At 37.0% G+C, this 27,724-nt stretch overlaps 2 protein-coding genes across 3 annotated transcripts; one reads left to right on the plus strand and one right to left on the minus strand.

The window, feature by feature from the left end:
• The first annotated feature begins 1,461 nt into the window (after positions 1-1,461).
• On the plus strand, positions 1,462-3,693 carry LOC137725990 (amidophosphoribosyltransferase, chloroplastic-like). Its single transcript, XM_068464839.1, has one exon. It carries the CDS (start codon positions 1,548-1,550, stop codon positions 3,309-3,311), a length of 1,764 nt encoding a protein of 587 aa, XP_068320940.1. The 5' UTR covers positions 1,462-1,547; the 3' UTR covers positions 3,312-3,693.
• Positions 3,694-18,913: 15,220 nt separating this feature from the next.
• Positions 18,914-24,662, minus strand: LOC137725668 (protein BASIC PENTACYSTEINE4-like). Of its 2 annotated transcripts, none has more exons than XM_068464438.1 (4): positions 24,504-24,662; positions 22,053-22,177; positions 20,023-20,117; positions 18,914-19,941 (listed from the first exon to the last, which is right to left on the minus strand). In XM_068464438.1, exon 4 carries the CDS (start codon positions 19,918-19,920, stop codon positions 19,063-19,065), a length of 858 nt encoding a protein of 285 aa, XP_068320539.1. In that variant the 5' UTR covers positions 19,921-19,941; positions 20,023-20,117; positions 22,053-22,177; positions 24,504-24,662; the 3' UTR covers positions 18,914-19,062. The 2 variants fall into 2 exon arrangements, with proteins under 2 accessions (XP_068320539.1, XP_068320538.1); XM_068464437.1 differs by having other exon boundaries at positions 18,914-19,926; positions 24,504-24,660.
• Positions 24,663-27,724: the final 3,062 nt, after the last annotated feature.

The raw sequence follows: 27,724 nt of genomic DNA on the forward strand, positions 1-27,724 counted from the left end.
ATTTCGCCCCTCTCCTGAAAATTTATGGCTTCACCAATGGTCTTAGGTGATTAAAGTGGATATACATTATTGATGTTGATTAGTAGCGAGCAAGTAGATAGATTCTGGAACCCAATTAAAATCAAATAGGGTTATCATTTTGAAATTGACTGACGTGTGGCCGAGTGAAGAGTAGTCCCACTTAGCGGAGTGTTAATACATATTTAAAGCATTTTCAACTAAATTGTGTGGGAAAGGGTTTATTGAAGAGTGTAAAGTCCCACTAAACTCATATCGGATAGTTTTACTATTAATATAAGTTAAGTTCATCTCCCTTCATTTAATGTAGATAATATTATTTGTTAAAAAAATACATTTATGTCTTTTGTGCCAAAACCTTGCCACATAATTTTTTTAAAAACAATTATTATTAGGATTAAGTATCTAAAACTCTCAAAACTTTTTATTTTCATTCTAAAATTGGTCTCGATTTTTTTTTAAACAGTCCAAACAAGTAATGTTCACCACAACCCCCATTAAGCCATCACCTCCAAATCCAATACAAAACCACAAACTCCACCTTACAACTCAAGCTGCCAACATAAGGAAAAAGGTCGTACAAGTTGCTGAAATGGTATCAATTGTCATGATGCGCCCACCCCCATCATCATTGCCCACAAAGAAGAATTAGAAGCTTCACAAGTCGAGAATCGACAAATGGAGAAATCACATGAGCAGAAACAAGCTCCTTGAAACCCTATCTGAATTCTAACCCTCTTCTTTGTTAGGTTATCAAGTGTGTGTGAGTACACCTAATAGCATATAAAATCACTTTCTAGGAAGACCATATTTTTGTACCAAATTAATGTACTATTTAATGTGACAAATGATGTATCCTAAAAAAGCCATATTCTCACCATAATTCTCATTAAATATTTATTGTGTGCATCACTTGTCACTTAAAATCGGACCTCATAATATGTCAGACTAATCCTTCTTTTTTCATCCATAAACCAACCTTTTATATTTTTTTATCTAAAAAACTCTAATTCAAATTTCTTAAATAGTACAAGTAAAAGAAGCCAACTAATATTAATTTAATATTCGGGAAGAAGTACCAAAAAAAGTTGGAATTGAATTACATTTTTTTAATAAATAATATTATCTACGTTAAGAGTAAGAAAGTAGATTAAATCTTACAAAATAATGATGTGGTTCAAATTTTCCTTTAATAAAAATCGAACCTAATCTCTTATAAATGAAGAGAAATATCAATAGGTCAGAATCATTTATTTTATCGAAATCGTTTTTTCCCAAAACCCAAAACGACCGAGGGCGACTTGAACCCATAAAAAAAAAAATAATAAAAAAAAAAAAAAAATCCAATACGAATCTTTGTTTGTGAGGCAGCTATCTCACCAAAGGGTGATTTAACACATTTACTTGATTCCTTCAAACTCCCAAAAAAAAACCTACAAACCTCAACTCCTTCCGACTACTTCCGACTCCTCCATTCCCTTCACTGTCGCTTCTCTTTCACATAACGCCGCCTTCTCTGCAAGTCTCCCATGGCTGCCACCGCCACCAACAACCCCTCTTCCTCTCTCTCCAATACCTCTCTCTCCAATCCCTCTCCTCTCCCCCGAACCCACAAAACCCCTCCCTCCTTCTCCCCCAAAACCCTCCCTAAACCCACTTTCCCTCTCAAAACCTCCTCCCTTTCACATACCCCCAAGCCCTCCTCCTTCACCCTCCACTCTAAAAACCCAATTTCCGACATTTTCTCGGCCGCCAAACAAAACCCTGATGGCAATTCAATCGATTATGTTGATGACGAAAAGCCCCGGGAGGAGTGCGGCGTGGTCGGCATATACGGCGATCCAGAAGCCTCCCGCCTCTGCTATTTGGCCCTGCATGCGCTCCAGCATCGCGGTCAAGAAGGTGCCGGTATCGTGTGTGTGAAAGACGACGTGCTTCAGTCTATAACGGGCGTGGGGCTCGTCTCCGAGGTCTTCAATCAGACCAAGCTTGACCAGCTGCCCGGCGACTTGGCAATTGGGCATGTCAGGTACTCCACTGCAGGCTCCTCCATGCTAAAAAATGTCCAGCCTTTTGTTGCAGGGTACAGGTTTGGCTCAGTTGGGGTTGCCCACAACGGCAATTTGGTAAATTACCGTTCCCTTCGAGCTAAGCTCGAAGACAACGGCTCCATTTTCAACACCAGCTCTGATACGGAGGTTGTTCTTCACCTTATAGCAATTTCTAAGCATAGACCTTTTATTTTGAGAATTGTTGATGCGTGCGAGCAGATTGAGGGGGCTTATTCTATGGTTTTCGTGACCAAAGATAAGCTCGTAGCGGTTCGGGACCCGCACGGGTTTCGGCCATTGGTAATGGGTAGGAGGAGCAATGGCTCTGTTGTGTTTGCCTCTGAAACTTGTGCTCTTGATTTGATTGAAGCCACATATGAGAGAGAGGTGTTTCCTGGGGAGGTTGTGGTGGTGGATAAGGAGGGGGTTCAATCACTTTGCCTAATGTCTCATCCTCAGCCAAAGCAATGTATCTTTGAGCACATTTACTTTGCTCTTCCAAATTCTGTGGTTTTCGGTCGTTCAGTGTATGAGTCCCGACGGGTATTTGGTGAGATACTTGCCACTGAGGCGCCGGTTGACTGTGATGTTGTGATAGCAGTGCCTGATTCTGGGGTGGTAGCCGCACTTGGTTATGCGGCTAAAGCTGGTGTGGCTTTTCAGCAGGGTTTGATTAGGTCTCATTATGTCGGGAGGACCTTCATTGAGCCATCACAGAAGATTAGGGACTTTGGTGTGAAGCTCAAGTTGTCCCCGGTTCGTGCAGTGTTGGAGGGGAAGAGGGTTGTGGTTGTGGATGACTCCATTGTAAGAGGAACCACTTCTTCCAAAATTGTTAGGTTGTTGAAGGAGGCTGGTGCAAAGGAAGTTCATATGAGGATTGCAAGCCCACCGATTATTGGTTCTTGTTATTATGGAGTGGACACACCAAGCTCTGAGGAGTTGATTTCAAATAGGATGAGTATTGAGGAAATTAGGGAGTTTATCGGATCGGATTCACTTGCTTTTCTGCCAATTGGTAAATTGGAGAAAATGTTGGGCAGTCAGTCTCCTAACTTTTGTTATGCTTGCTTCTCTGGAAAATACCCTGTGGAGCCTAGCGAGGTTAAAGTGAAACGAGTGGGTGATTCCTTGGATGATGGGTTAGTTGGTAGTTTCGAGAACATTGATGGTGGCTGGGTTCAAGCGAATCAGAGCCCGAAGGAGGCAAAGGACAAGGAATTTGAGAGCAGTATTATCTAATAACATTGCTTGCGACTCCTCCAGTTTACGGTGGATGCTTTTTGTGATCACAGGAGCAGAACAGGGTATACTTTGCTGGGACTGACTGCTGTCTTCAAATGATTGAAATTATGGATTATGGGTTAAGTGCTTCCTTGAATTTCGGGTTCCAAAATGCAAGACTAAGTACACGGTCTGGTTGGTTCCTTTTCAATTTTGCATCTGATAAATTGAATTTATCTTTTCTTGATGATACGGCGTTTGGTTAAATTCTTATACAAGCTTAAATGTTCTGAATTCAGCAGCTCTAACATTACCAGTTTCTTGTTAGCATCTCACTAGCTCGAGCGTTTGTTGTATATTATCTTTTGTGCGTTTATTAGCTGCTTGTTCGATTTACTCATGCAAGGCTGACCACTGCTTTTCACCACAATGTCTGTTTGGTTGTCGTTTCAAATTTCATTATCGAAAACATCACGATGCTTGACAAAATTCAGAAAGCTAATATGGATTGGTTAATACTTTTGGACCCTGTTGTTGAGATTAAATTCAGAGCATGAAAAGTTAGGACCGGGTTAGTTGAGTCTGATCATGATTGTTAGTATTCTGCATTCGTTTCCCCTTGTATGAAATCTGTCTTACCAAGATTCATCGTTTGAACCATATTTTCTGTTTTATATGAGTTGCTTCGCGGAACCCTTTCTTTAAAATGTCTTACAATCTGTGATTTGTATGGAGTGATGTAGGGTTGGTTTGGTATTGCTGTGCTTTGAAAAAAAGCTGTTTCTGCTGTGCTGTGAGAATAAGCAGCTGTGAAATAAAGCAGCAGAGTGTTTGGTAAATTTTTTTGTAAAAGTGCTTTTGAAAAAAAAAAAAAAAGTAGTATTAGAGTGTTTGGTAAACTTTTATGTAAAACAGATGTGAAAAAAAAGCCGGTTTTTCAAAGCTAGGTTTTGCAGCTTCTTGTTTTTGGCTTTTTTTCATCCAAAATTATGAAAAAAAACTGAAGCTGAGTGTTTACCAAACACAAAAACAGCTCCCAGCTTTTTTTATAGCAATTTTTTTTCAGAATCACCTCAGTACCAAACCAGGTAGTAGTACCCTAATTTATCTTCGTGAGAGTTTATAACTTGTGTGAACTTGCAAGAAATGGGCATGTATTTTGTTTGGATAATGGTGCTTCAGGAAGATTCACAATATCAGATGTTATTGAACTTTGATGAAATCAAGGTGATTATTTTAGCATGATATTCACGAATCATACATGCCAAGTGAGAAATTAAAAGGAAAACCTCTCTTCTTTTCCAAGTTTGAGTAGTCACACACCAGGCTGAGCTTTGGTTTGCTCTTTAATACACTCTGACGTAAGGTCCATTTTCACGATTCCTGGTCGCAGCACGCGGCCTGGAGCTGCGACGTTGCGCCAAGCCGCATGCCGAGCCGCGCCTGGCTGGCATGAACCCAAGTTCATGCCGAGCTATGCTCTGCTGAGCCAAGCCGAGCGTGAAGCTCGGTTCATTATTTGGCCCGAAGCCATTAAAAACCGATATTACATGAATTTCAATCTTTTCTTGCTTCCACTACCTATTTTTGCGCAGTCTCTGTCTATTGAATTAATTTAGTGATCAATAGTCCATTAATTCAACAAAAAACAAATTTGAGACTTGCATTCGCCCAATGTGCCAACGACACCATCAGGTGAACTTAATTTATTGTTGACATTTTGTTTGAGGTGGACTGTTTAAATACTGTCCTATTTGAGTTGTATTACTTAAGGGGTAAAGATTCTCTCTTTCCTACTATAAATAAAGGCACAATGGAAATTCACCAACTCAACTCCTCTCTCTTTGCCACCGCCCCGTTTCTATCTCTCTATAATTGTTCAGATGAATAGGCCTCAACATTATTATGTTTAATGGAATTTCTTTGGATAGAAAAAAATATATACATACTTAGAAAATAAACCTCATATGTAAACAATAAGCAATCTACTGTATATAACAACATAAATATAAAGACAAACAATTTTGAAAAGTTTTGTACAATAATAGAATTTCTTTCGATAGAAATATATATACATATACAAAAGTGGTTATCAGATATAATATATCAATTATATATGAACATGATGCAAAAATTTTTACTATATAAAAGTAAAGCAAAACAATTTTGAATAGTTTTCAACCTGTTTATTGGAATTTCTTTGGAAAGAAAAAAAATAAATACATACTTGGAAAACAAACCTCATATTTAAACAATAATCAATCTACTGTATATAAATATGATGCGAAATTTTTAACCACATAAATATAAAGAAAATTTTTTTTTTTGAAAAGTTATGTACAATAATAGAATTTCTTTCGATAGAAATATATATACATATATGTGAAAAGTGGTTATCAGATATAATATATCAACTATATATAACATGATGCAAAAAAAATTACTATATAAAAGTAAATCAAAACAATTTTGAATAGTTTTCAACCTTTCTTAGTTTGGTCACCCATTCATAGTGGCCTTACCTATATATTTGTGTGCTACAGACTCATGTTGTCAAACCATTACATAGACAAAGATATTAGCAGTATTTACCACATAGAGTTGTAGAGATGTCTAGGCTTTCTTTATTTCATTTCTTCTTACTTGTTCTTCTTGCCTCAGGTTTGTTTTCTTCTTCCTTTGCCACTGTTTTTTCCGGTTTTTTATTTGTTTGTCTTTGTGGTAAGAACTATACGAAAGATTTTAGATTTTTACATCTTTAAAGTGTATGTGGACATACCACCTTTTCAATTTAAAATGAAGACGTAGAGTGGCAAAACACTTGTCTTTAAGTTGTTGTATCTTCATTTGAAGTTCATCTCTACAAAAAAATCATTTCAATCGAATATTATTTAGTCATTCAAATGTATAGAACAAACGACAGTTTATATACAAATAATATGCTTATGATTAATCATCCATTTATTGGATACATTTGGATGAAAAAAATCATCTGCAATTTGAATAATTTTTTGTAGAATTGATTTTCAAATTAATATTGATAAATTGAACAGTTCCAATAGTTGATTTTATTTAGTCAAGATACGTTATTCGCAGAAGGTGAGACATGTGGATGATGCATGTATTATCCATTTTGTTTATTCACTTGTTTAAGTTGTAAATTTTGCAGTTGCGTTGAAGAAGGAAAATGTGCGTCAAGTGTATGCGCAGAAGTTATGCACAAGTCAATTGCATCTTAGTAGGTGTACATTAGATGCTTGCAGGACCAAGTGTTTTAATGAATACGGGCAAGAGAGAGCAGATGGATATGAATGCAAAGCCAAAAGTCTTTCTAGTGAACTTGATTGTTATTGCACCTATAAGTGTTGAAGTCCCTTAGTCCCTCCTTAGTACTATCGGCTGCCAAAAAGAGCTAATAAGTTTTCTCTTCGTTGTGCGATGTAATAATTTGAAAATTTCAATTAATAAAATTTGGCAAAAGTAAAGTGTTGTTTATTGTTATTGTTATTATTACTATTATTGTTATTTATTATTATTATTATTGCTGTCGTATTGTTATTGTTGTTGTTATTATTATTATTATTTAGGTGATGGTGGGAGTACGCAATATATTAACTCAAGTACATGCATTTTCTATATTCATAGTACATAATTAATAAGATATATTAATTAAGAAGTTAAAAGGCAAAAACTCCTCAAGAAGATATGGAAGTTAATGATACCACCACCACCCCACCCCCCCCTCCCCCCCCCCCCCCCCCCCCAGGTAAAAATAGTTAGCTCTTGGCAAAACAAGTAAAAACAATTGGTTGAGTTATCAAGCGGCGAGATTGTTAATAATCATGTTTTTATAAGAAGAAAGATAATAGATAGTGTGACCTCGATTACACCCAGTTCCAATATGATCAAACAAGACGATTTTCCTTGCAACGGATGACAAAGTTCTATTCCAAACATGAAAATTATGAAAATTAAAACCAGTGCTAGTGACTATGGCTTCCAAATTAGTCCACAACCAATTCTTCGGAACCACATTCGTGCACCGCCAGAGATGATGGAGGCACTAATCTGAGCAACCTTTAAAATAGAGAACAACTATGAGTAGGTCTCTGGGGGTGTGTATGTGTGTGCCAGTCAAAGGCTCTCCAACGGTCAAGTTAGTAAGCAATTTTAGACTCAAGCAATGAGCAAGAGAATTAAAGTATAGTGATTGCATTACTAGAGACGAACCCTAGAATGATGTATTTATACCATTGGGAGATAGACCTTTGTAGGATAAAATCCTCATTCTAACTTGGGAAAATCCTAGATTGTAACTTCTTAGGAGTTGTGATTACTTGCGGCGCATGTCAATTCCTAAATTGTAAGGAAACCCATGACTTATAAGAAATCTGAGTGTATCCACATGTCTTGCGGAACAAGCATGGTCATTCCAGCATAGTTGCTCAAACTTCGCTTATTGTCCCAGAATATGGTGATGGTGGTGCTGCTTCTCCTTATGATCCAGCTCTGCTCGGAGCTGTCAAGTTCTTGATCGGACTTCTGAGGTATCTGTATTTTGATCAGCCTTACTCCGCCCGTCAAAAATCATGGTCCTATAATTGCCCCTAACTATGTATCTAAAGACAACCTATTCCTCTTGCGCATGGATAGTTATCCAACGGCCATGCCTTTCAGAGTAAGCTTGAATACGTACCAATTAGTATTCTTTCTTCGTTTGGTGATTCGATGCATAGTGGCGTTTCGAATTTAGACATGTGATCTCGAGTACTGTGCCATGAAGATTTTCATGATTGTGTGTATCATGTGGGCACATTTTGTAAGAAGTGGCCATTCAATTCTTCAAGTAACTTCGATCTTCGTATCTACCAATCTCGAGACAAAGACCCTTTGTATTTAACAGTAAGATTGCCTTGTACTGCCTTTAAATAGCCTCTTCACTGTTAGGTTTCCTTGTACTTTCGCATTCTTTAATGTGAATCATGGAGTCTCATTGCTTGCTTCATGATCCGCTTTTCAAACCCAGTTACCTTTCTAAAGCTTCGATACCTAAAATTTTCAAACTTGAAACTTGCTTTCATCACATCAATCTTTGCCAAGCCAAGTCAAGCAAGCCTGAATCAAGTTATAATACCATTCTTTGCTTCTTGTGGTTTTTTTTATAACATACATCCCCTTGCGGTATCCTTCTCATCGTTTCCGTGCACAGGTGCAATCTCAACAAAATATTGAGATTCTTTATAAGGTTTTTCATTGGAGCCTTATTCGCCCTTATCTAGGAGTGGACGCCACTAACAAGTGATCCTCATTAGAATTGATTATCCCAGCCAAGTATGCATTGTAGTTTTCTTAGTAGAATTTGCATGTCAGGGGTGAGGACTTTCTCCCCAAAACAATTGTACTAGTCTTTCGTGCCCTTTCCTTGAGACTTTGAAAATAAACTTGTGTTTGTATGAATTTTGTATCCTTCTTCATCCCTTGCTTCTCCTATTCGTGAAATAAAATTGTAATCTGATTAATCTTTCCAAAGTAAACGAACTTTTAGAGGAAATTAGGAATGGAGCAGAATATAATAAGTTTGTAGGGCCCAGAACTGTGCCAAAAAGCCCCTTGATAATGTCTATTCGGAAAAACACAACCTTTTAAACTTAGTATTCATAAAGTTTCTTGTCACGATATCTGGAATGCCACCTGACTTCGGTATAAAAGATTAAACATTAAACTATGAAGAATCTTTTGCTCCACAATCATCACAATCCATTTATCGGACTAAGCATGAAAGACCTTTGCACTATACCTAAAATAACTTGTAAAAATGAACTATTCTTCTTTTCCTTGCACCAATTCTCGGGCCAAGGATTTTAACACTTGCAATGTGACGCTAGAGGAGGGTTTCTCCCTTAGTTTGGATTTCTGCCCTTCGCCAACAGCTCGAGTTGTTGGGCTAGCCCCAATTTTGTCTCAAGCCATTATGTAGCGTGTTTGCTTCTAGCAACACCCAACTTTGTTGGTGTTCCCATGGCTAATCTTAAAATTGGGCTCTATTTTATTCATTGCTTGGCCGAAGCAATTCAAAACCAATATGACCTAAATGTCACTATTTTCTTGCATCCACAGCTCCACCTTGCTAGGCCCAGTCTATTGAATTAATTTAGTGATCAATAGTTCATTAGTTCGACAAAAAACAAATTTGAGACTCGCATTCGCTTAATGTGCTGATGACGCCACAACCTGAACTTACTTCATTGCTGACATTTTGTTTGAGTATTTACACACTCAAGGGGGAGTGTTGTAATCTAATTTAGTTAGGAAAGTGAGTGTAAATGCTATAGGGATTCAATAGTAATTTTTTTTTTTAAATATAAAGCTAAACAATTTTGAATAGTTTTCAACCTTTCTTAGTTTGGTTACCCATTCATAGTCGCCTTACCTATATATTCGTGTGCTACAGACTCATGTTGTCAAACTATTACACCAACTAAGATATTAGCAGTATTTACCACAGAGAGTTGTAGAGATGTCTAGACTTTCTTTATTTCATTTCTTCTTACTTGTTCTTCTTGCCTCAGGTTTGTTTTCTTGTTACTTTGACACTGTTTTTCTGGTTTTTTGTTTGTTTATCTTTGTGGTAAGAACTATACAAAAGATTTTAGATTTTTACATCTTCAAAGTGCATGTGGGCATACCACCTTTTCAATTTAAAATGAAAATGTGGAGTGGCACAACACTTGTCTTTAAGTCGTTGTATCTTCATTTGAAGATCATCTTTACAAAAAATAATTTCATTCAAAGATCATTTAGTCATTCAAATATACAGAACAAACGGCGGTTTATGTACCAAGTATTATATTTATGATAAACCATCCATTTATTTAATACATTTGGACGAAAAAAAGATCCCTAATGTGAATATTTTTTGTAGAATTGGTTTTCAAATGAATATTAATGAATTAGACAGTTCCAATCATTGATTTTAGTCAGCCAAGATACCTTACTCGCAGATGGTGGGACATGTGGAGGATGCAAGTATTATCCATTTTGTTCATTCACTTGTTTAATTTTTGTAAATTTTGCAGCTACATCGAAGAAGGAAAATGTGTGTCAAAGTGTATGCACAAAAGTTATGCACAACTCAATTGTATCCTAGTGAGTGTACATTAGATGATTGCAGTGTCAAGTGTTTTAGTAAGTACGGGCATTAGAAAGTACACATACATGAATGTAGTGCCAAAGGTGATCCTGGTAAAGTTGGTTGTTACTGCACCTATAAGTGTTGATGTCCCTTAGTCCCTCCTTAGTACTATTGGCTGCCATAAATCAAATCAAGTACATGCATTCTCTATATTCGTGGTAAAAAATTAATAAGATATATTAATCAACATATAGTGTAATAACAAACGAATAGTCAGCTTTTGGCAAAACAAGTAAAAACAATTGGTTGATTACTAAGTGGCGAGATTGTTAATAATCATTTTTTTTATAAGAAGAAAAATAATAGATAGTATGATCTCGATCACACCCAATTCCAATACGATCAAACAAGAAGGCTTTCCTTGCAATGGAAGACAACGTTTTATTCCAAACATGAAAATTATGAAAACTAAAGCCATCGTTAGTGACTGCATGTGCCAAGAAACTTGCCCCCTATAAATATGGTTCCATGAAATGGCTTCCAAATTAGTTGGCAACCAATTTTGTGGAACACAATTTGCATATTGCCACAGATGATGAAGGCACATATCCAAGCAACCTACAAAATAGAGAACTACTGTGAACATGTCTAAGGAAGGTGTGTGTGCGCGCCTGTCAAAGGCTCTCTGATGATCAAGTTAGTAAGCAGTTTTAGACTCAAGCAATGAGTAGGAGAAGTAAAGTATAGAGATCACATTACTAAAGACAAACCTTAGATGGATGTATTTGAACTACTGGGAGAGAGACCTTTGCAGGATAAAATCCTCATTCTAAGTTGGGAGAATCCTAGAGGATTTATGAAAGTAGGTATTGCACCCTTTTAAGAATTGTGATTACTTGCAGTGCACGCTAATATTTAGATTGTAAGGAAACCCAAGACTTATGAGAAATCTGATTGTATCCATATCTGGATCGGATCTCATGTCTTACGAAACAAGCATGGTCATTCTAGCATATTTGCCCGGACTTCGCCTATTCTCCCAGAACAGGATGATGGTGGCACAGCTGATCTATCTGATCTAGCTCTGCTTGGAGCTGTCGAGTTCATAATCGAACTTCTAAGGTATTAGTATTCTGCTTAGCCTTACTCCGGCCCTAAAAAATGATGGTCTCGTAATTGCCCCTGACTATGTATCTAAAAAGGCAATACCTTTCAGAGTAAGCTAAAATACGTACTGTTTAGTTTTCTTTCTTCGCTTGGTGATCCGATGCGTAGTGGTGTTTCGAATTCAGAAGTGTGAACTTGAGTACCGTTCTATGAAGCTTTTCATGCTTATGCATATCGCATGGACACGTTTTGCAAGAGGCGGCCATTCAATTTTTCAAGTAACTTCTATCTCCATGTCCACCAATCTCGAGAGAAAGACCCTTTGAATTCAACAGTAAGATTGCCTGGTATTGCCTTTAAATAGCCTCTTCACTATTGGGTCTCCTCGTAGTTCCACACTTTTTATTGTACATCAAGGAGTCTAATCGCTTTTGCTTCATGATCCTTTTTTCCAATCTTGTTTCCTTTCTGAAGCTTCGATAACAAAAAATTTCAAACTGAAAACTTGCTTTCATCACATTAATCTTTGCCAAGTCAGGTCAAATAAGCCTGAATTAAGCTATAAGCCATAGTAACCTCCTTTGCTTCTTATGGTGTGTTTTATAACATTCATCCCCATGCAGTATCCTTCTCATCGTTTCTGTGCATGGGTGCAATCTCAATAAAGCATTGAGATTCTTTAGAGGGTTCTTCATTGGAGCCTTAGTAGAATTTGCATGTAGGGGTGAGGGCTTTCAACCCCAAACAGTTGTTTTAGTCTTTTGTGCCCTTTCCTTGAGACTTTGATAATAAACATGTGTTTGTATGAATATTATCTTCTTTTGCATCCCTTGCTTCCTTATTTGCGGAATAAAATTGTAATCCGATTAATCTTTCTAAAGTAAATGAACTTTTAGAAAAAATGAGTAACGGAGTAGAATACGAATAAGTTTGAGGGGTTAGGGCAGAGCTAAAAAATCCCCTTGGTAATGTATATTCGGAAAAACACGACCTTCCAAACTTAATATTCATAAAGGTTCTCATCGCAATATTTGGAGTCCACTTTACTCCAGTACGAGGAATTAAACATTAAACCATGAAAAATCTTTTGCTCCACACTCGTTACAATCCATTTCTTGTCCTAAGAATGAGAGACCTTTGAACTATACCTAAAATAACTTGTAGATATGAACCATTCTTCTTGGACCTGGTTTGGTACTGAGGTGATTCTGAAAAAAGCTGGGAGCTGTTTTTGTGTTTGGTAAACATTCAGCTTCAGCTTTTTTTCACAGTTTTGGGTGAAAAAAAGCCAAAAACAAGAAGCTGCAAAACCTAGCTTTGAAAAATCGGCTTTTTTTCACATCTGTTTTACATAAAAGTTTACCAAACACTATAATACTGTTTTTTTTTTTCAAAAGCACTTTTACAAAAAAGTTTACCAAACACTCTGCTGCTTTATTTCACAGCCGCTTATTCTCACAGTACAGCAGAATCAGTTTTTTTTCAAATCACAGCAATACCAAACCAGCCCTTTACCTTACCCCAGTTCTAATGCCAAGGATTTTAATAGTTGCAATGTGACGCTAAAGGAGGGTTTTTCCCTTAGTTTGAGTTTGGATTTCTGCCCATCGCTAGCAACCTGGGTTGCTGGACTATCCCAAATTTCGTCCCAAGCCATTATGTGGCAAGTTTCCTTCTAGCCACACCTAACTTTGTCGGTGTTCCCATGGCTAAACTTAAAATTGGGCTCTATTTTCTTCATTGCTTGGCCAAAGCAACTCAAAATCAATATGACCTAATTGTCAATATTTTCTTGCTTCCACGATTGACCCTTGTTTGGCCCTGGTTTATTAAATTAATTTAGTGATCAGTAGTCCATTAATTCGACAAAAAATAAATTTGAGACTTGCATTCGCTTAATGTGCCAACGACACCACAACCTGAACTTACTTCATTGCTGACATTTTGTTTGAGCATTTACACACTAAAAGGGGAATGTTGCAGTCCGAATTTAATTAGGAAAGTGAGTATAAATGCTATCGGAATTCTATAGTATCTTTTAAATAGTGTCCTATTTTAGTTGTATTACTTAAAGGGTAAGGATTTTTCCTTCCCTACTATGAATAAAGACATAATAAAGCGAGATAATACACCCCTCAGAATTCACCAATTCCTCTCTCTTTGCCATCGCCCCGTTTCTCTCTCTATAATTCTTCAGTTGAGTAGGCTTAACATTATTATGTTTAATGGAATGTCATTCGATAGAAAAAAACAAATATACACTTGGAAAATAAATCTCATATGTAATCTGCAAAGAAGTTTGAAAAGTTTTGTACTATGTTTAATAGAATTTCTTTCGATAGAAAGAAATATATACACATATATACATGAAAGAGGTTATCAGATATAATATCTCAACTATATATAAACATGATGCAAAAATTTTAACCATATAAATATAAAGCAAAACAATTTTGAATAGTTTTCAACCTTTCTTAGTTTGGTTACCCATTTATAGTTGCCTTACCCATATATTCGTGTGCTATAGACTCATGTTAACAAATTATTACACAAAGTAAACTATTAGCAATATTTACTAGAGAGAGTTGTAGAGATGTCTAGGTTTTCTTTATTTCATTTCTTCTTACTTGTTCTTCTTGCCTTCTTCATTTGAAGATCTTCTCTATAAAATACTCATTTCAATTGAAGATCATTTAGTCATTCAAATGTATAGAACAAACGACGATTTATGTACCAAGTAATATATTTATGATAAACCGTCCATTTATTTGATACATTTGAATGATAAAACGATCTCCAATTGGAATAATGTTTTGTAGAATTAGTTTTCAAATGAATATTAATAAATTGAACAATTATGATCGTTGATTTTATTCAATCAAGATGCGTTATTCGTACATGGTGGACATGTGGAGATGCAAGTATTATCTATTTTGTTTATTGACTTGTTTAAGTTTTGTAAATTTTGCAGTTGCCTTAAAGAAGGAAAATGTGCGTCAAGTGTATGCGCATAACTTATGCACAACTCAATTGCATCCTAACGGGTGTACATTAGATGATTGTAGCGTCAAGTGCACAAGTAAATACGAGCAAGAGAAAGTAGACGGATATGAATGCAGGCCAAAAAATGATCCTAGTAAAGTTGGTTGCTACTGCACCTATCTAGGTGTTGATGACCCTTAGTCCCTCCTCAGTACTACTGGCTGCCAAAAAGTGCTAATAAGTTTTCTACCTTCGTTGTACAATTTAATCATTTGAAAATTTCAATCAATAAAATTTGGCAAAAATCTTCATACAATGTTGTTTATTATTATTGTTATTATATTTTATATTTTATTGTTGTTATTATTATTTAGTTGATGGTGAGAGTACACCATAAATCAAATCAAGTTCAGGAATTGTCTATATTCACGACACAAAATTGATAAGATATATTAATCAACATATAGCGTAATAACAAACGAATAGTCAGCTTTTGGCAAAACAAGTAAAAACAGTTTGTTGAGTTATTAAGCGGCGAGATCGTTAATAATCTTGTTTTTATTTGAAGAAAAATAATACACTACATAGTGTGACCTTGAACACACCCTAGTTCCAATACAATCAAACAAGAAGGCTTTCCTTGAGACAGAAGACAAAGTTGTATTCCAAACATGAAATTTATTAAAATTAAAACTCGCGATAATGACTGCATGTGTCATGAAATTCACCCCCTATAAACATGTTCCTCAGTCATCAAGGGGATCCCTCAAAGGGCATCCCTCAAAGCTAAAGCCTCTATTATTTCTGTCTTTCCAAATTTGCCAGCAGATTAGTAGGGATTAACATAGAAAGTTTCTCATTGCCTGAATCATCAAACTTATGAAGCCATTCCAACAATCCCAAATGATTGTTATCATTAAGATGATATATCTAGAATTGTAGCTCAATCCTATCTTTTAAAATTACAATTGATAAACAAATGATCCTGATCCTTATTATCTGTATTACATAAATAACAATCAAGACAAATTGAACTAATGTGTTTGTGTAACCTTGCACGAGTTTGCAATCTATTGAGGATCATTAACTAGCTAAAAAGTTTGACTGACTTATGAGAAATACGGAGAAAATGATTGGCTTAACAGTTTAAGAAGATAACACTGCTGATCAACTTATATTGGATGCCTCCAAATATTAAGAACAAATTAAATAAAGCAAAGGGCACAGAAGGCTATACCTCCACCATCTACTTCACAAGAGCAAATCTCCTCTACAATTACGGATTTTGGCTTCTTCGAAGGTCAAGATTCATCATATGGACACGTTTCATCAGGGCCACCTTCTTCTCTCATTTCAGAAGGCAATTCACTACAGCCATTTCCATCAGTGACATGACAGTGATTTGAAACAACCTGGTCATCCCCCTTATCTTCTAATATCTTCATTTTTTATTTGGCATTCCCCTGGAAACAGAATAGGAGTAGTTATGAAAATATTGAATCCAAGTGAGAACACAGAAATGCATGTAATCCAAACATAAATTCCCTGTCACCACTACTAATTTTAAGAAAATGAAAAGCAAGAATATAAGAAGAAATTTATAAATGTGTGCCAACTATCACTTAAAATAAGCTTGGAGATTTAATTATCCCTGTGAAGTACCCCAATCCATTGCTGCACTTGAAACAAATTAACGAGATAAGATTATGGCATGTTATATAGAAGCAAATACATCCAAAAGAATTTAATCAGTTGATCAATTCAACATAAAGCGCACAAGTTTTTGTTTCATAAAACATCTAAGCACAGTAGTTATCAATCTGAAACCTTCATACTAAGAACATATAAATCCACAACTGCACCTTACATTTGTCTTTTTTTTTTTTTTTTTTTCTTTTTCCAGCTTCATATTCATATTCAAAATCAATGGATTTTTTAAACATTCCTTACATCGCTCAGTGAATTTATTCAACATCAAGTACTCTATATGCACTGCAGGGTGCAGATAAGTAACTAAGGTAAATAATAACAGAACAGAACAAAAAAGAGGAGTACTGTCATAAAACCACAGCAAAATATAGCATCATGGAAATCACAACAAAGAGTCCCTCTTTGTCCAAGCATGCAATACAAATACGCCCCCGCGCACACATACAGAGAAAGAGACATTGTTAGGGAAGAACGATGACGTATGTCAATAGCCCGAGCCCAAGAGCCTTGACAAGTTGAAAGCCGGCCCGAGGCCAAAAGCTTCGGGCCCTGGTTGCCCGAATAGCAAAAGCTTGACGTATGCAAGCAGCAAAAGCTTCCAAAGAATCAGTCTCCATCGCCACCTGGTTGCATCGGAGAGTCTTCACAAGTTGAAAGCCGGCCCGAATAGCAAGCAGCTCGACTTGCTTGACCGAGGACAGGCCCTGAAAAGGCCACACTCCCGCTGCCCTGAAAACTCCATCTCTCCCGCAAAGGACTCCTCCAGCGCCTCCAACCCCCTCCGCCATTTTTACAGCTCCGTCAATGTTCAATTTGAACCACCCATCACTAGGCGCTACCCACCGGTTCCGCTTGGGCTCCTTAACATGGCTGGGAAGTTGATTACCCGCCTGAAAATCATGCAGCCAGGAAAAGGTCTTCTGAAACACCTCTAAGGGACTATTAGCACGCCCCTCCCAAACCAAATCATTCCTTTCCTTCCAAATAGCCCAAATCACCATCATTACTGCCTCAAACTCCACCTTCTTCTCCTCCAAAATTCTGAAAAGCCACTCCTTCAAAGAGTCATCAAAACTCGATACTGTTCCCAAGCCCAAAGGCGCCGGGAACAACACTGCTCAGGAAAAAAACTGCAATCCCGCTGCACGTGTTGCGCTGTTTCACAAAGACCATCACATCTTGGGCATGAAATATGGAGCCTCACTCCCTTTTTTATGAGAGTTGATCTCGTCGCCAAAGCGTTGGTGCACACCCTCCAGCCACACACCTTCACTTTTGGCGGCACCTGTGCCTTCCAAATGACTGGTCATAGACCACCGTATGCACTCCCACCATGAGAAGAAGAGGACGCCATTAATGACGGGGAAATGCATCCTGATCTTGCCACCTTATATGCACTTTTGACGGAGAAGAGACCCTTTTTATCATAATGCCACATCAGTCAATCTGAAGGCCTTCGTAGACTAAGCGGAATCGAACATATCAAAGGAATCTCCTCCTCCAAAAACGGCTGTTGTAGCAGTTCAACTCTCCAGCGCATAACATCCGGTACAATCAAGTCCCTCACCCGGAGTATGAGTGAATATTATTACTCAACTTTCCTTTGATTGTTGTACTTTCCAAATTGTTAAATGTTGTTCAATGAGTACGAGTCATTATTGCTGGATTGAAGGTATAGATACATTTTAATTCTCAAGGGAGGTACTTTAATTAGTCAAAAACCAAGGGAACCACTCAAGGTTCTGTTGTCGTGAGTACTAGGGTAAATTGGGATATTTTCAAACTTTCCTTGGTTCGAATTTAGCATGCGCTCCCAAAGTAATGTTGTACTAAAGTGTGTGTCTGTAATCACCATAGGGTGTTCTAATCATCTTTATTAAAGTATATCGAACAAGTGCTACTGAGAAAAAAAAAAAAAAAAAAAAAAAAAAAAAAAAAAAAAAAAAAACACTAGTGTGTAAAAACACTTGATAGAGGAACACTTCCAAATGAGCACTCTTAATCATGTATAATGCCTAGTATTGTGCAGGCTGACGATCCATCGATTGCCTGGTGGCTGAGAGTAACTTAGCTTTAGATGGATCACCACGATTACATTTTGGTCCAATAACACAAGGCCACACTGACGTCACCGTGGTGTACTGCGTTTGCTAGTTACTGGAAGAGATTAGATTTAGGGCCAAACTGCATGTACGCGCTCGCAATCTAAATAACATTGCAAGGAAGAAATTATTTTGAATTCATTTGATCAAATGTGTTCTAGTTTTCGCAGCAAATTTAGCCAAGTTGTCAAATCCAAATCACTTCTTTTGAATTCCTTCACCCAAATGAAGCCTTCGATTTGGAAAATTAAAAAAAAAAATTTTAAAAAAAAAAAAAATTGAAACATGGTGGAGTTTGAGCTGCTTCTTTAGCTCAAATGGCCTGCATCAGCATGCAAATGCCATGATTTGAGAGGTTTAGAGGTTTGGAAAGATTTTGAAATCACAAGGGGCAGAAAACTCCCAGCAAACCACATATCAGTGCCTCCTTTGGCCTCCGATTTGTGTAAAAAAATTGTTGGACTGAAGGGAGCCGTGCAGAACAGGCCCAGTGCACTACAAATGTCCCTTCCTAAACCCTAGGAAGGGACAATTGAAATTCTGGGACTAAATACAACAGCCTTAACCGAAGGAAGATGGAAGTACTCTATTATCGAAAATCTCTCCAATTGATTTCATTGAATACAGCCGCATGCCAATGAATCTATCCGTTAAATTCAGAGACATGAGAGGTAGAGTGAGAAGAAAGAGAGACGTACCTAAAAAGGAAGCATCCTTCCAAACTATTGTTTCTGACCTACTTGATCGTTATGTAGCGATTTGTCCCATGTCTGGACCAATATTCTTTCAAATCCAGCGGTATTGACAAATCATGACCATCTGCTGCTAGCCGACTAAGCAATCTAGTAAAAACATTTCCGCTCATCTTCCGTCCACCCATCCGGGCATGGCGCTTATTTGGCATCTGAGGTAGTGGATACATCGACATATGGGTGGTGCAACAAGATGACTGCCACCCGCCATTCCCCCATTTGTAGCACTGCCGTGGAATTCCAGTGCATGAACACACTGGCACTGGCATTGCAGACTCGTCAAAAGTGACAAGATTCAAACCCAAATCATGAGTATCCCACTCTGATCTATACTTTATCCCATCCGAGGAAGCCTGCCTATTTAAATCTTCGCCTACTTTCTTCCGTGACTGCCTTGCCCTGGATGCCTTGTTCTCCTTTGCTCGCTTTGTCTGACGTGACTTGACATCTTCAGTAGATATAACTGAAACTGGGTAGGCCTCAGTTATATGCATATCTTTTGTGCTGTAATGAGCATCAGCCAGGGTAACTGAATGGTTTGAGGGACGGTGCATGCGTTTAGCTCCACGTGGAGCCCCACCACCCAATGGGAAGTTGACAGCATTATCCCGTGAATGAAGGGCTGCATAGGCGTTGTCCCGTTCCATCATGGCACTATCACGCTGAGCAAGTGCCTCATCTCGCTGACGGAGAGCCTCATCTCTTGCAGCCAAGGCTTCATTCTTTTCAGCAAGTGCTGCATTCCGTTCTCGAATAGCAGCATCCCTTTCAGCAATGATGGACATGATCTTCTTGTTCATGACTAAGGCATTTGGTTCCTTCGCTTGCTGTTGGGCCATCATATTCCACTGCACATTTCAATTCTACCCCATTCAAATGGATCTATAATTGCATAAGGAAACAAACATATTAACAGCAGATAGTAAGACATGCTTTCTTCTTACCGGAGGTGCTGTCCCCCCTCTGTAATAGTCCATCTTGTGTCTCCCATTTTCATGTTGTCGACCATCATCCATTTTTTATATATAAGCAGCAAGTCCTGAAAATTTTAGCCACTAAACATTTGTTAACATCAAGTTAAAAACTTAAAAACATAACAAATTAAAGGATCAAAGGGGTTGGGGATGATCCTAGTGGTGGTGGTGGATTTGGGAGAAGAGACAGAGGGTGGGGTGGGGATGTAGTGGGAGCAGGACTGTGGGAGTCGAAGAGAGACAGAGGAAGAGAGAAGGCTGAGATAATTAAGAAAAATCAAAATATTACTTAACTATTTTTATTCCACGTGGAAAATTTGGTGGGTCAAATTGATGCCACATCATCACTTAACAGACCACTTGACAGGAAAACTAACGGAAGTTTGAAAGTGTCAGTAAATTAAACTTTAGGTATGAAAGTGAGACAAAAAAAAGTGTAATAAAGTGCGATTTTGGCAAAACTTAAGGGTAGTATAGTAGAAGTCACGCTTATTTATATTTAGAGACGGAGAGAAGTTTGAAGTCTTTTCAGATTTTGAGGAGTAAAATGACATCTGGAATTAAATTCAATTCCGCAGAGCACCCACATGCCTTAGTAAAAAACACCAATCTGACGAAACAATGCCATAAATCACAGAAACAGCTCAATCCTCCAGCTATTAGAGAAAAGCTTGTTGTGAGTGTGAAATGTGAACGTATCAAAGAAGCAGACTCTTAAAAGCAATTACAAACCCAAAACACATTTGTCTTGTTTACAAACCCAAAACACATTAGTCTTGTCAAGAAGAACATTTACATATAACCATCTCACCAAATTAGTCAAAAGTTAAGCTACAAAAAAAATGGCTATATTACTGAAATGTTATCATATAGCACCATCAAGTCAAATTCTACCTAAAAAAGAAATATAGCTCTAATAGCATGTAGAGTAGTTCTAATGATATTGGAAATTCTTCTGTATCTTACTTCATGAAGAAGACAACAAAATGAAGAGGTGCAACGCCCGTCAGATACTCGCAGTAAACTACAACTGCTAATAGCATCATCACCTCATTTGGTCATTCCCTAACCGTAGATTGATGCTATTAACCTATCCAAATCAAATCATATACTAAAAAGTAATTCAAATAGCATGAAGAATTGTTCTAATGATATTGACGTTGCTTCTGTAGGTTAGTTCATGAAGAAGACTTAGAAAAGGGTGCAAGGTCAATCAGAGATTAGAGAAAGTTACAACTACTAATAGCATCACCAACTGAGACCTGACCACAGAATCATGCTATTAAATTAATAAATCAAACAAGAACTTCAAATATCTCAAGTAGCACCGAACAGTTCTAATGACATGGACATTGCTTTTGCAGCTTACTTCACAATGAAAACAAGAAACAGAAGAGGGTACAATGTCAAGCTTAAGAAAGTTATAAGTGCTGACAGCATCACCACATGATCATAGAGTCACCGTAAACATGAAATTCTGTAAGATAGTTCTCTCTATCTCTCTGACTATATCACAGTCGAAAGGGTAATATTTATTTGACAATAGCCTCACCACATGATATCTATACTTTCTCTCTAATTTTTATTTTCTTTATTTGTAGTTGGTAATATTTACATCCCAAACCATACCACTAGTGCTAAATCAAAAAGAGCACCTGCCATTGTTATTAAAATTCTTAGATTCTAATCGTCCAAATACAAAGTGTTGAAGTCTGGCACAAAATACATTGTTTAGGCAGAAATTGACCCAGGTGGACTGAATGTGCTGTTTATTGAAACATAAAGCACCTCTATTAAATGCAAATACAACTAGCAAGAATATGGGTTAGTCAAACAGCATCAATAATAACAAAGAAACTGTAAAAATACAATGAGTTCTACTAATTTTCATATTAATTCTTTTAGAAAGTGTAAGATACACATGCTAAGCAAGCAACAAAAGACACTATTTTACATTTGGAACACAATAAGAAAATTAGTATACTGCAACACACACTTACCCTTTCCTCCTCTCCTGCTATATGCTGACTGTATACCATGAATGCGTCCCCATGCTTAATACAGCTAAGTAACAGGTACACAATAAGTCGCAAACGTGTTGCAGTTAGCACATATTGGATCCTATCTGAAATGCTCGAAAGGAAAACAGAAGCAAATGAATTAGTTGGAGGCACACACTGCAAGAACATAACATGTGCATGCTCACACACACACACACAGAGGCACAGAGCATGCTTAAACTAAAACAGAGGTACCCATAATTCTAGTGAGTGTGATAAACAAGCGAGGTCCAGTCCTAACTTCAAAGTAAAACGTCCTTACACATTAAGGGCACCCATCATTAAAATGACCACACGATGGTGTGCTTTTTTTTTGTTTTCTTTGGGGGGAAGGAGGAGGGGGGAGAGGGGGGGGGGGGGGGGGGGGGGGGGGGGGGGGGGGGGGCGGGGGCGTGGTTGTTTGGTGGGTGGTGGGTAAGTAACATAAAGAAAAATATATCTTTCGGAAACTATAGCATTGTGAAATCATTAGGTACATGCAAGTACCCAAATTAGTGGAATCTTTGCACTGAATGTGTATTTTATGATAATGGAAAACTACGATAGTTGAAAAGAAAATTAAAAAAAGAAAGAAACCGATATCCTTTTGTCTGTTTCCCTCGTCCCCTCACCTTGCACTTACTTTCCTACATATGCATAGCAGAGTCCACTTCTTGAAAGACTCACGAGTCATAACCATAACTCTAAACATTTAGGGCCTGTTTGTATTCAACTTGAATCCAATTTTTTTAACTCAAAAACAGTTTTTGAGTCTCAAGCCTAAAATTCTTATTTGGTAGGACTATTTTGAAAAACTGAACTCAAAACCAACTTGTAGATATAGCTTACTTCATGAAAACATAAAACGTCTGTTTTTAGAATTTTTAAAACTAAAAGCCCACTCTTATCCCCTCTCTTTTCAGATCCTCTTGTCTCCATCCTCTCTCTCTCTCTTCTCAGTCTTATCTCGTTATCTCTCTTCCTCTCGCTCCCTGATCTCTTCTCTCACATTTGAACCTTTCTCTTTGTCTCTCTCCTTCTAGATCCTCTCTCCACTCTCTGTTTCTCCCTCTCTTCCAATTTTCTCTGTCCCTCTTGAGGTCCTCTGCCTTGGGCCCCCAGTAGACCTCCGTCAGCTCCAGCAGGGAGTTTGCTGGCAGATTTTATTTTTATTTTTAAAATTGTTAAAACTTAAAAACAATTTTGTCTCATACAAAACAAGTTTTTGAGTTTCATAAAGAACTGTTCTTAACAAATGGTCTTAAGAAATATTTTTAAAAGTTTATGAAATTTTGTTAGTAGGATACCAAACGGGCCCTTAGTTTTACTTTCTAGTTTGAATTCAGTTCACCATACTTTAACCAATGTATGCTTTTCTAAAATATACTTAAACAGACCAAGCTAATCCAATTCTAAGCTATTCAGTAACATATGGTATCAAAAGTGAACAACAAGTCACTCGTCACTATGTTTAATATTCACAAAAATCAGTTACAAACTTAAACAGTTTGTTGCAGTTCTCAACTCCTATAAACAACCATTACTCGAGCTAAAAAATTTCTTATTTTTTTACAAGAAATAAATGATTTCACAGCCTAACTCTCTGACGCGATCCATCTTTTCCATTGCCAAAACAGTAGCAAGACATTTTCTTTTGTTATTTTTGTTCAAATTGATTAAATCAAAATCCTAAATGCAATTACTAATCTCTCAGTTAAATTATACCATGTATCTTTACAAAAACAAACAAGCAAACAAGCACTCACTCTCTTTCTCTTGCAAACTAATTCAACTTGCAAATATCCAAACAAGTATGAGGCTATGGGCTAAATGTACGCAACTACGGAGTACACAACTCAATCTCAGTCAAAATCTTCAGATTTTGACGAGAAAAAAGGTTTTAACGACCTAACTCTTCAGTTCGAATCCACTACTTATCTCTCTATCACATTATACCGCAGCAAGAGTATTTCAAATGTTGTTCAAATTGATTAAATTAAAATCGTAAATTCAACTACTAATCTCTCTATTAAATTAACGATCAAGATTAGCCTAGTTAATCACACTAACTAAACGTGCAACATATCAAAATGTTAAAAGGGCAAAGAAGAAAGAAGAAACGGTAATTCAAAACAGCATGAGCTAGAAGCAATCTAACAAAGATTAAACAGCTCAATCTCAGTCAAAACAAGAGCTAATTTTCAGTAGAAATTTCCATTTTCAAAGCAACAAGCAAGAAATGTGTATCGAAATGAAAATTGAATGATAAAAATCCACGAATTCGAATTTCCAGCGCTGGAGCTTCACTGAGATTAGGTTTTCCAGCAGAAAATTTCGAATGAGGATCTCCGAGATTGAAGCTCGAAAGCTTGGAAGCTCGAAGCGTAGAGAGTGTGAAGGAGACGAACTCACAGAAATTGAAGAATCCGCATCGGTTCCGATCGATTCGCGTACTTTCAAGTTTCAAGTTTGAAGAGGTTCCGTTTTCTGAAAAAACAAACAGTCGCTGAGAGAGAGGAGAGAGGGCGTGGTGCGCATGTGTTTCTGTTGTGCTATGACAAAATTACCACCAAAAGCTGAACAAGACACCTTTGTTTGGAGAAATTTTTTAGTATGCCAAAAATATGAATAGATATACTTAATGTCATAATATAATTAGTCAAGATTTTTTGATAGAATGCTATTATACTCACCTCAATATTTTATCTTCCCACCTTATTTTTTATTAAATTTTTAATGACTAATATATCCTCTCATAAAATGACATATAAGGACAGTAAAAAAGGAAGCACCATTCCCCCATCCTTAGCAATTTAGCACACCGCTCGCATCCCATTTTATCGTCTCCTCCGATCTTTTCCAAAACTCCAACTCCCATAATGGACAAAACGATTAAGCATGCTATTGTGATCATAACTGAGACGGACTGGATCTCGTGGACAGGTGACACAAGTGAGGGTCATGTTTCTCTCACTTTGTGTTGGTGAATGGCAAAGAGAGAGAGGAAGGCGATGAGGTATTTGGAGGGAAGACGATTATTGCGGATTGAGATGCCACTACCGTTGCAGCTACCCAGGCATAGGCAAAGCGTGCAAATTGCAATGGAAATGCAGAGTATGTGTATGATTGTATCAAGTGACCAACGAGCTCGGCATTTTCCTTTCTATTTTGTTTCAAAATTGTTAAACAAAAGCCCCATGTTGATAATAAGTATATTGTAATCTGTCAAATAATGTGATAATTGTAATCTTGTGTATTCGATACAGATGGAAACTTAGTATTCCAGTAGGACTCTTGTAACTCAAACTAATTATTTATACCAATGAATGCAGCAATTAGGGGTGGGTGCGGTGCAGTTTTGAGTGAAACTGCAACCGAAACTGAAACTTTTTACGATGTGGTTTTGAAGCCAAAACCGAAATGAAACCAAACCGTATGGTTCAGTTCGGTGCGGTTTCACTCGAAACCGCACCACACCCACCCCTAATTGCTGCATTCATCGGTATAAATAATTAGTTTGAGTTACAAACAGTTTCGGTTCAGTTTTTGATTGAGCTGCACCAATATCGTTATGAATGAGGACAGGAACTTTCTAATGCATTTGGTTGACCTTGAGAAGCAAAGGGCTCTTGCTTTTTTGGAGAAGATGTTCTTCTTCCAAATAGAGGTACTGGACTCCCTTCTCTGCCAAAGCAATTTTCACTTTCATGACATAAGAACTTGTCCAAAATCCCACAAGTGCAGCAAAAACGGCAACAACAATGCAGCAAAAACATTCAATATATGGTGCGGTTTCGGTGCGGTTTTGAAAACCCAAAACCGAAACCAAACTGTTTTCTTTGCCATGGTTCGGTTTCAAAACCACAACCGTTTCAAAACCGCAAAACCAAACTGTTCGGTGCGGTCCGATTCGATTCGTGTTTCGGTTTCGGTTTTCGATTCTAAGTGCCCACCCTTAGCAGCAATGAAAGCCAACTCTTCCATCATATTTGAAAATATTATTTAAAGAATTGAAAGTAGAATGCAAAAAATGTTACAGGAGAAGGAAATCAAGCACTGATATGATAGGATCTAGGCTTTAATTAAGCCACCAGTAACAATCGGAATAAAAGGCCAATGAGCAGGGTGTTGGGGTAAGGGTGCTTTGGGAATAATAGTGGGCACGAAAATAGTATGAGTTTCATTTTACTTTTTATGGTGGGTGGGAATATAAGGTGGGTGGAAAGATAAGACATTAGGGTGGGTATATAAACACCCTTTTGATATAGTAGTCTGTGTTTCTATCACCCTGGAATCTTTTTTTAGTGCAATTTTATCACTCGATTTTAGTCCAAGACACCCAAAATTGGATATTAGAGTTGGTTATGTCAACTCATGACATCGTTTTTGAAAAATAGTTGTTTAAAGTTAATCATTTTTACTTGAAATAATAAAAGACCTATTAACCCACCCTCCTTCTAATCGTACTATATATATCCCCTCATAAATTGGAGCTCCTTACTTTACACATATTGCTTTATTGACTATAACAATATTGACCTAAACACACAATTAAAAAAGCAATAGAGTGCGGGATGTACGCTAAGCACACAATCGTATGGGTCGAGCTAGTACTTGATAAAATGCCTCACTGAAAAAAATGGGAGAAAATATACTTGGCGATACCTGTGCTATTGTTGGATGTAACGAGGATAGAATCTTGCATCTACCACTACTTAATTGTGCTCCCAATAAACTAACTTTCTAGCTTTGACCCTGTTTTGGTCTAAATATATTTTTTTCTTAGGGAACTTTAACGAAAAACTCCCGGTACTGTTTACTTTAACAAAAAACCACATTTTTACACTAAAAAGTCAATCATGGTACTATTCACTTTACCCTTTATTTTGTCCTTATCGTTAAAACTCAAAATTTTCAAGTCTTTTTCATTAGTTTTCCTTTTTTCTTATTCCTTAAATTAGAGAAATTTTTAGATGCAGACAATTTATTTCAGCTTAGTTTCACATCGCTGTGCAAAAAAACTACTTTTTGAAGTGCTATGTGGGAAATTAGGTGAGGAAAAAAAAAAAATCTGGCATCAAGTAACTAAAGTTTATATTTGATGTGAGCATAACCAGCAATTTATTAATGTTTGATAAATTTTGTGTAAAAGTAGAGTAGATGTATAATAACTAGAAAAAGCATTATTTTGAAATAATGCTTCAAATCAACTATATGGTTTTATGGTTTGAAACAAAAAAGAGTAAATTATATTTTACCATCTCATATTTGGATGCAATTGTAACCTCATATAAAATCTTTAAAACATTTCAATCTCATACATTTATTTATCATTTTACTTCAATCTCATACGACCGTTGGAAATCTGTTAAGTTAGTTGTTAAGTGATCACATGGTAACAGTGGGTTCCGCATTTATGCTAACAACTAATAAAAGATATCTAGTTAAATTACATTTTGCACCCTCATCTGTAAAACATTTCAATCTCATACATTTACTTATTATTTATTTCAGTGTCATACATCTCTCTCAAATTTTGTTAGTTTCTTCATTATTTGTCTATATGAATGTCGTGGATCCCACAACAAGAGAGGTGCATTGATGTTGGGAAAAGGGGTGGTGCGACCTTGTAG

The sequence above is a fragment of the Pyrus communis genome, chromosome 2 (assembly GCF_963583255.1).
Source record: "Pyrus communis chromosome 2, drPyrComm1.1, whole genome shotgun sequence".
Classification (NCBI taxonomy): domain Eukaryota; kingdom Viridiplantae; phylum Streptophyta; class Magnoliopsida; order Rosales; family Rosaceae; genus Pyrus; species Pyrus communis.